The sequence below is a fragment of the Eriocheir sinensis genome, chromosome 35 (genome assembly GCF_024679095.1).
Source record: "Eriocheir sinensis breed Jianghai 21 chromosome 35, ASM2467909v1, whole genome shotgun sequence".
Classification (NCBI taxonomy): domain Eukaryota; kingdom Metazoa; phylum Arthropoda; class Malacostraca; order Decapoda; family Varunidae; genus Eriocheir; species Eriocheir sinensis.
The window spans coordinates 14,974,546-14,984,987 of NC_066543.1; the positions used below are offsets into that span (position 1 = coordinate 14,974,546).

Here is a 10,442-nt window from a genome sequence, read left to right on the forward strand (position 1 = left end):
TCTTCCTCCTTATACAGACCTTCTACCTGCTACGTGGCCCACCTCCTTTGCATGAACAGAATACGACCCTTCTGAATGCCACTTGAATACCAGTTTAGAGTGCAATGAATAGCAATGCTCACTATTAGCTTGCTGACAAGGCTAATTCAATACACTGCACTCAGCATGTTGAAAGGCAGCTGCTGACTACAGCCTCAGCTCACCCGTCTGTGAGGATATCAATCTATTTATAACTCTGACGATGAATTCCTTTTCATTCAGAGGGGTGGTCATAGCAGGAATGTGCCCAATCTCATGGCAATGGATTCATATTGGATATAATGTGAAGTAACAGGAAAACATAACTCAATATTCTTGAAAGCTTTCTTGTAGGCCTTACTGGACACACTGACATTGGTTCTCATGGTTGTCTTGATGCCATTTTCTGCCTCTTTCCCTCACATTCCCCTTTGCCCTGGGAGAGGCCGACATGAAGTGACTACAGCAGATCAAATCATATTGAATTACAACCATTTTAAAACAAGTACTTTTGGCTATATGATACTGATATCCACGCCACATCACTGCACAATCTGATGAAGCATGCACCATACTTAATCTCAATTAAAAGCAAAGCATCAAATGCCAAACAAAGTGGCAGCATAATCACTTAAAACTTTTTGCTATCACTTCCACTTTTTGTACTTTGGATCCCAGGAAAGAGAGTACAAATTCCACAAAACTATACAACCATCACATATCAGAGCAGAAAACTTCCTATCAATGGGACACCCAACCGATTATATGGTACATACCTTCCATGAAGCCTGAAACTGCTGTAGCCGTTGGCAGCAGCATCCCAGTCTCCCGAACCTCGTCAAATCGAGTCACCAGTGCCGGGAGCCTGAGGAACGGGAAGCACAGTTATTACATGATTCATTCAAGGTTTGAATGTTTAGAACTGTGTGGGAACCCAAGGGTGCATGTCACAACAATGCCCTCCCAAGGGGTGGCCCTAGCAAGTTCTCCACTCCTGTGTCTCTGGAAGGTTTAGCAACAAGTGATTAGCGCTTTTAAACTTGTGCACCTTTACATGCTACCTATTTTCAATATATACATAATTTGAAGCATCTCTTTCATAATCATCTTCAGCATACAATTTTAAATAATAAAGAAATCCCCAGTCAGTAGTAGATAAAACATAATCAAATATACATGAACAAAAGTAAAAAAGCTTTCATTGCCTTGCCTTAACCTCAACCCCAGCAGCGACTCCAAACCCCCTAACTCACGTAAAAAAATGGTGCACCTCTGTCACATTTACATTTACATATATACAACAAGTTCACAATCAGTGGGGCACAACCCCCTGGAGGGCCACAAAGCCTTGCTAAAAATGGCTTGGGAGAATGATTTTTTATATATTACTGTTTTGAGATTGTTTTCTATGCTTTTATTCTGCTTGTGCTATATGCTTCTGCCAGTTGGTGTTGAGAGGGTACAACAAAGTGTCTTTTGGGGCATATCAGGGCTTGGTGTGGGTGAAAATTAGTGTATTACAAAATGCATAAAACAAACTGCTGATATCAGGTGTCACGTGGTTTTCAATGTTTTGAGAAAAGGGTTGTGAGTGCAAGAACACTAGGAACTGCTGATATATGCAATTAATTCTTATACTTTACAAATTTGTAGTTTGCAATATTGTTTTATCATGTTACACAATGAAAAATTACGTATAACATCTAACATGTATTCTAAAAGTATTTGATTATGGCAAACTTTACTTTATTTATTTATTTATTTATTTATTTTTATTTTTATTTTTTTTTACAGCAAAGGAAACAGCACAAGGGCCATAAAAAGTAAACAATAATGAAAAAAAGCCCACAAATCACTGCTCCTAGAAAAAGGGTTAAGAGAGCATATGTGGCTGTCAATAAGCGATGATGTTCACTATTATGTGAGGCCTAGGTCATGATGTCACGGGCAACAATAAGTCTCACACACACCTCTAACATTCTGACCTGTTTTCATAAAGGTTCTCTGTAAGTGGAGCTTCGGTGTGGGGAAAAGTAAACATGCTAGGTAATGATAATTGATTTTGTTTTAACACAGAACAAGGAAAGTTTGGATGGGCTCAGGAAAATGGTCCATACTGTTCTGGTGGCAAACAAGGCCAACCAACAACCCAGAAGCCTACCATGGACCTTTCACCTCATGGACATGTCATAAATTAACTCAGTCGCAAAGAACTTGACAAGAGGTAATGTATGGAAGTGCAAGGATAACTTTTACTTTTCAATAAAATATCTGTCAATAGTCACTTTTGGATTTTCATTTGTCACGTCAGCCCACGAACTGCTCCCAAAAGTTTCATCTGGCCCTCACACTGAAAAGTTGCCAGCCTTTGCCTTTGCCTGCATAATTTGAAACCTAGAGGGATGGTGCCTATACAACCCCCAATCCACCAAGCCCACTGTATATTGGCAGTACCATTGAATATCCTGTAGGCTTAAGATGAAAGTTATTGCTTGCCTCAAAAATATATATCAATCAATCAAAGGCGGCATACACCAAGGGGCGGGTCACCTCTCCCACCCTACGACGCCAAGTCCAGGGGTCCCTCCGAGCAAGTCTCCATGCTGGCCCCCTGCCCATCCCAAGTACCTCCTGGCATGATCTATCAACTTGCCCGAGCCACAAACTCTGTGAACATCCCCTTGACCTCTTCCACTCAGGATTGTGTCTTACAGACAACCCGATGAGCAGGGTCGGCCCCTGGGCAGCATACTATATGCCTGTATAGCCGAAGTTGGCATTGTCGGATTAAGGTAATATATGTCTAATCAGTCTCACAGAGTAATTGCCGGTTTGACACAAAGTCATTCCAATGATATCCCAAGATTCTGCATAGACACTTATTACCAAAGGCATTAATCTGGCTCTCCAAGTCTTCATTTAGTGTCCATGTCTCACAGCCATAGAGTAAGACAGGGAGCACAAGGGACTTGAAGATCCAGATCTTTGTCCTTCTACACAGGTATCGACAATGCCATATACTTGTGCTGAGCGAGTCCATAACACCGTGGGCCAAGCCAATCCGACGTAAGACTTCCTGGCAAGACCAACCACGTGCTGTTCTGAACAACACTACTAAGGTATGTGAAACTTTCTGAGATCTCAATGTCCTCGCAACACGCATGGACAGACTGTACTGTTTCATCTAGCAAGCCTTCTGTACCTGTAATTTGGTTTTGGCCCAGGAGACCCAAAATTCCAAGGGCTTTGCCTCCTCGTGCAGTGCCTCAAGAGCCATCACCAAAACCTCCACCAACTCCACAAGGATTACTGCATCATTGTCAAAAACATGGTCAGTGACCGTGATATTACCAATAGATTCTCCACAATGCCTCTGGTACACAACTCTGCCTAGTACCCAGTCCATACAGGTGTTGAAAAGCGATGGGGCAAGGACACAGCCCTGCCTCATTCCCGCATTCATGGGAAAAAAGCTAGACAAGCCCCCTCAACACTTCACAGCACTCTCAGTTCCAGAATACAGGCCAGTCAGCAAACCAATAGTCCTCACAGGAATCCCTCAGAGTCACAGGAGATCGCAGAATGCCTCACGATGCACTGAATCAAACGCCGTCTTGAGATCGCTGTAGGCTGTAAACATCCCCTGTCGAAACACATGTTGGTGCTCCACCAGTACATGAAGCGCTAAGATACAATCAGCTGTCGACTTACCAGGCGTGAACCCAGACTGTTCAGGTCTCTGCAGCTTCAACAGCTGCAAATCCACATCAGCAATAGGTGGGCAAGCACCTTGCCTGGCACACTGAGCAGTGTAATACCAAGGTAATTGTTGCAGTCCTGGCGGTACCCTTTCCCTTTCCAGATATGGATGACCAACTCCCTCTTCCAGTCAAGAGGAATGGTACTGGACTGCCATACGGCAGTCAAGACTGCATGCAATCCGTGGCTCATGGCCTCACCTCCAGCTTTGAGCAGCTCCGCACTGATGTTACAGATGCCAGGTGCCTTTTCACCATTCAACTTTGCCACAGCCACTCTGACCTTGTCAAGAGAGGGTGGGCTTTCATCAATGGGTGGATCAGCATCCACCAACCTCCAACCCAGCAACTGGAAGCTGCCCACTTGGAGGGTCCGCCGTGCACAACTGCTGAAAGTACTCAGCCCAACAAGCCCTCTGCTCATCCATACCTGACACGAGAAAGCCATCAACTGTTCAGATAGCGCTCATCTGAGAGGGAGACTTGGAGCGGAGCTTTTTCAGGGTTCGGTGAGAAGGTCGATGTTATTTGCATTTAAATGTCCTTCAACTTCCTCATCAAGACCCCTGAAATACTTCTCCTTGTCTCTCCTCAGGAGAGCTCTAGCCCTATGCGACAGAGCCTAATAATGGTCCACATTCCCAGCAAGTCTGGCAGCGTGACTCTCCTCAATATTCTCCAGAGTCTCCACCGAGGCTAATCCACTCCTAGATCTCGGGCGCTTTCCAGTGCGCTCCTTGGTAGCTTGAAGAGTCTCACGTTTGAAGGTACCTCACAGCTCTACAGGGTCCTCGAGGGAGCCGAGCACATTGAACCAATTTGAGACTGTCACTGCATATTCCCGAGCACATGCCAGGTCTTTCAGCCTCTCGAGATGGAACTCAGTATTGTTGCATCTCAAGATTCTTCTTGACCGGATATGAAAAATATATACAATATTCTTTATGTGATGCAAGGATCATTCTCGCTAATAAAGTGTCCAAATTAATTAGAGTGGTATAATCTTTTGCTGTTCATTCAACTAAACACAGCTTTAATTCTGCAGTATTCACAGTACCAAATAGTTTCCCTACTTCTACCAATATGTTTCCTCACCACAAGTCGCATCACTGCAACTTTCACTGTTATGGATTGTGTTGCACCATTAACTTTCCACTCATCAGTGCACTTCACTACTCACATAATCCCTATTCCCTTAACTCTGAAATCATGTTCTACAGTTCTCTAACCCAAAACTTCAAAACCCCACAATTTACAAGGTACCCACTTTAAAACAAATAAATGTAATTACTTATGCTAATGTTACACAGGTACAACTTCTACTTTCATCAAACTCAGTTTTTGGTAAATGTGCCAAAACAATAGTATACAACTTTCCAAATTTCTACTGCTTCACACATCCCCATAACCCTTAAAGCGCGGGTGTCGACAATAGTTGACAGCTGGTGCCTGGGCTCAAACCACGGGTGTCAGCAATAGTTGACAAGGCATTTTTTTACTTAGCTCACCGTCAAATTTAATTTGTTTGTGCTTAAGTAGAGTAAGCATGTCGTTTTCTTTCAAACAATACCCAACCATGCTCCCTTGACTAATTATTGGTCAGTGTATGCCTTGTGCTAGCTTTGAGAAGATGTCCACTAGACATCCCACCTCTTGACACCTTCCAGTGAATTTCATCCACAAGATGGGGGCCCTTTGACCTCACCACCCATCAGAGGCATTAGGAAGGCCCGGAAGTTAAGTTTTTTTGGGTATGTTTCACATAAACTGTATAAAAGTTATGCTTTTTATTGCTAACTCATAGAAGGGAAGTCCACTGGGGGTGGAGAACTGTCTATAAGAATGTTTTTTGGTGATCCTACTTCAATTTTCCATACTCGCCCTAGCAATGATTATATAGTCTTCAAATTAACGTCAAAGGACAGTTAAGGGTATGTACTTTACAATGATACTTCATACAGACATGTGAGGTAGGTATAAGCGAAAATATAAAAGGTTGAAGTGAGGTATGTTTTTACCTGAATATGCCCGCGTGGGAGGACAGGCACGGCAAAACAAGCCCGCGCTTTAAGGGTTAATGCTACACAAGCTTTCTCAAAACACTGACATAAATACTTCAATATATTGGTTTTATCAATCACCTCTTGATTATTTCATACCTATATGGATAAGTTTACCAGAAACAATCACGCCTATATATATACATTTTCTCACTTCATATTACTTATACTCTGTAGACTGCCTCAGCAACTCACTTCGATGGTGGAACGTTGTGTTTCTTGGTGAGGTCTGCTCTGAGTCTGTCCCCATAGTGCTTGTAACACTCCACCAGGGTGTTGAAGGCGCAGTCCCTCACTAATGCAGTCGGGTCAGACAGGAGTTTCACAATGTGTGGCACCAGGCGGGAGACAGTCACTGATGCCGCACCATGGCTGGAAAACAACAGCCAGGTCAAAATCTTGAAATCACAACAATTATAACTGCATTAAAAATGCATCATATATCTACAGACTCATATGTAAGACATATTTAAAGAATCATTATAAATTCATGACATAAACAACACTCAAGAGATCCCTGACAAAAGTTACTTTCTACTAAGGCATTTTTGGGGATTTTCTGAACACTTTATACAACCAAGGATAATGAAAGCTGAGCATATCGTTTTCTAACTATTGCATTAATCTTAAGCTACTTCCTTATCAACATCCCTTATCACAATCTCCTAAGCCCTGCTGGCCCCAACACTGAGTAAGAGCCTGTGTACTAAAGTGTTTTACCCCCCACAGTCTTGTGCTTCAAATAAACTTTTGCCAGAAATACTGGAATGAGGCTGTTTATGGTAACAGAATATTTGACTAAATTACCAAACAGGCTTGTAAAACACATTAAAGATGTTTTCAACCCATTTTCATTATTACTTTCTCAAACTAAGTGTATTGTTAAAGATATTTTCAACCCATTTTCATTAATACTTTCTCAAACTAATGTACTCCAAGCAGTGGTAGAAAATAAGTGCCACAATTTTACATTACATTCCTCAAAGGAACAGTCTGAGAATCAGATGAAGATATTAAATAAGAGTATTTTCCAAAGCATGAGGAGACAGAGTGGTAGAGAACACTATTGGGGAAGGCTTTTGTCCCACACTGAACTAGTAATGACTGACAATTAATTATCCTTTAATCCTCAAACACAGTAATTGACCACACTACAGATGAAAGATGAGTACAAGATCTATTACTCTTAGCCATTAGTGCCACAAGTGTCACCAGCTGTTTGTCACCCTTAGACAGCGGCAGTATACGAAGAGTAGCTCTCCCCTAAAATGAATCGTCTATATATAGCCATTGCCGACCCTAGGACCATAGCATAAATATAGTTATGCCACATAGAGATGTTTTAACTATCGTCTGTATATAGATTCTACTGCAACCTGGAAGTGTTGTTATATATCTGCCATACAAAACTGACTGACTGAATTTTGGACCGTCTATATATAGTTCCACCGTTGACGAAGGACTATATATTTTTATAGGAAACCTTGCAGGCATTATTTGTGTCTGGCCCAGTCCTCCAGTGGTGCACTCATAAACATTACACTGTAACTACACTGAAAAATTGTCTGTCTTCTATAAACCTGAATGTGAAGAGTGAAAATGGCATGGAGGGTGAAAATGCAGTATATCCAGTGAATTGTTTATGCTGACTCAGTGTACAGGAGAGTCTAAATACTCAGGTTTAGTAACCACACAGATTTAGGATGTGTAGTAGTGTTGGTGGACTGGGTAATAGGAGGCAATCACTCACTTGTTGAGGGTGTTCTGCAGGCAGGTCATCACCTCCTCCCTCACTTTGCCATTCTTGTGGGAGAATGCCGGGATGAGGCGTTCAAACATGCTGTTGGGGGTCACCACATATTCCATCATGGAGGAAAGCAGCATCTGCGCCTTCTCCCTCACTGCATCTTTGCTGTCACCTGCAATGTACACAATTATTTAGCCATCTACTCAAGACAAATCAACACTAATCACTTACAAAATTAATAACACATAATCAATAGAAAATACACAACAAAGTTGCTACTAGCCTGCACTACATTCACTCTAATTTTTCCAATATATATGTGTGATTTTTCCCATGTGTCTAATACAAAATACACAAGATTCTATAGGTAGGCCTCCCTAATGCCAACCTCCTCTTGGTGGCACGGTGAGCAATGGGGGTAATCACTGTGAAACCGCACCCACCACAACGGATAACTCGGAAGATTTGCTAAGAGGCGATGGTGTTCACAATTTGGACAGAATGACCTGCACCAACACCCATTCTTACTTTCCCGTAGTGTTAATAAGCCAAATGGTGTTCACACTGGCTACACATTGCACGCCTACCACCTTGGCCACAACCACCGTTGGAAGCAAGCCACGCTATGGTCAGGCCTCAAGCTGTATGATACATCCACCACTTCATCCACTAACTCATTCAGTAGTACTTTATCAGCTTTAGACCAAACTTCAGACTAATAAAATGATGATGATGTGAGATATAACAGTAAAAATATTCAGGAACGTACACAATGAACTGGTAAAGTCATTTTAATCATTATTTAAAACAAACTGAGGATGATAAAACCTGATAGAAACTTCTGAAATTAATAAAATAATATTGCATATGCAAGTGGCCCTTAAAAGCACACAAAATAACTAATGGTCATATAACGTTAGCTCGCCTAAAGCCACTTGTTACGCTCCTGTAAATAATGGCAGCTTAACCAATACGCCGCAGCTGCAAGCCTTTCCCAATAACCTAATTCAGCAATATTGTATTAAAGCTTAGGGACCTTCCAATAGTGCAATTTCTTCCTGTCTCTATGGTGCGTCTCATCAGTACAACGAGGCAGTGACATTTACTATCACACTGACGATGCATACACACACGCCTGGCATACCTGCTCCCCTATGCCACCTGACGCCACGCAACGCCAGGCCTGCCAAGACACTGATCCCCCTTCCCTCTTCTTATATTATTTGCTGCCTTGTCAGAGTGCCACGTATATATGTATGTATGTATGGATGTATGTATATGTATTATGGCTACCAACTCAGACTAGAACTGCTATGACTGTCAATATAATAATAATAATAATAATAATAATAATAATAATAATAATAATAATAATAATAATAATAATAATGTGAAGGAAATCTCTCTCTCTCTCTCTCTCTCTCTCTCTCTCTCTCTCTCTCTCTCTCTCTCTCTCTCTCTCTCTCTCTCTCTCTCTCTCTCTCTCTCTCTCTCTCTCTCTCTCTCTCTCTCTCTCTGTCTCACGCTCTCTCTCTCTCTCTCTCTCTCTCTCTCTCTCTCTCTCTCTCTCTCTCTCTCTCTCTCTCTCTCTCTCTCTCTCTCTCTCTCTCTCTCTCTCTCTCTCTCTCTCTCTCAAACCTTCTCAAACCCTCTCAAACCCTCTCAAACCTTCTCAAACCTTCTCAAACCCTCTCAAACCTTCTCAAACCCTCTCAAACCCTCTCAAACCTTCTCAAACCCTCTCAAACCCTCTCAAACCTTCTCAAACCCTCTCAAACCTTCTCAAACTCTCTCAAACCCTCTCAAACCTTCTCAAGCCCTCTCAAACCTTCTCAAACCTTCTCAAGCCCACTCAAACCCTCTCAAACCTTCTCAAACCCACTCAAACCTTCTCAAACCCGCTCAAACCTTCTCAAACCTTCTCAAACCCGCTCAAACCTTCTCAAACCCACTCAAACCTTCTCAAACCCGCTCAAACCTTCTCAAACCCACTCAAACCTCAAACTCTCTCAAACACACACACACACACACACACACACACACACGGGCACGTACCCAGCCTGTCGGTGGCGGCGGGGGTGACGGAGGAGAGGTAGGGCCTGAAGTCGCCCTCCATCCGCTCCACCAGGAATGTCATCACCTCCAGTCCGTTGAGCGCCACCTGGAACACACAGAACACGTGAGTACTCGAGGTGTAGAAGGTGAAAGGCTTAAAGGTAATGTAATGGTATGGGGAGTAGTAGTAGTAGTAGTAGTAGTAGTAGTAGCAGTAGTAGTAGTAGTAGTAGTACCGGTAGTAGTTGCAGTACAAAATAGCAAAAGAAGCAATAGTCATAATAGATGTAGGCCTTGTAGTAGTAGTAGTAGTAGTAGTAGTAGTAGTAGTAGTAGTAGTAGTAGTAGTAGTAGTAGTAGTAGTAGTAATAATAATAATAATAATAATAATAATAATAATAATAATAATAATAATAATAATAATAATAATAATAATAATAATAATAATAATAACAATTAGATAAAACGATTGATGATTATGATGACGATTATGATAAGTAAGAATATACATGGATGGATAGAGAGAGAGAGAGAGAGAGAGAGAGAGAGAGAGAGAGAGAGAGAGAGAGAGAGAGAGAGAGAGAGAGAGAGAGAGAGAGAGAGAGAGAGAGAGAGAGAGAGAATACGTATCAGGAGAACGCTATTTTCGAGAATGTTCCAAGAAGAGGAAGGAAAGTCAATTTGGAGTTAAGAGAGAAAGGAGGAGAAAGAGGAGGGCAGTGGGCCACCGAAAGAGGACAAGGAAGTTGGAATGAAGGAGGAGGAGGAGGAGGAGGAGAAGTATTCGTCTGTCCAGCCTGCCAG

The 10,442-nt window shown here is 42.2% G+C and overlaps 1 protein-coding gene across 1 annotated transcript in view; it reads right to left on the bottom strand.

Moving 5' to 3' along the window:
- LOC127007465 (CLIP-associating protein 1-A-like) overlaps nt 1–9,744 on the bottom strand; it is an 82,029-nt gene extending 72,285 nt beyond the window's left edge. The window contains exons 1-4 of the mRNA XM_050878522.1: nt 9,639–9,744; nt 7,587–7,755; nt 6,032–6,208; nt 795–883 (exon numbers count right to left, since the gene is read on the bottom strand). Of these exons, the coding sequence (XP_050734479.1) occupies nt 795–883; nt 6,032–6,208; nt 7,587–7,755; nt 9,639–9,720 (517 nt within the window). The 5' untranslated portion in view covers nt 9,721–9,744. The remainder of the gene's footprint in view (nt 1–794; nt 884–6,031; nt 6,209–7,586; nt 7,756–9,638) is intronic.
- Nucleotides 9,745–10,442: the final 698 nt, after the last annotated feature.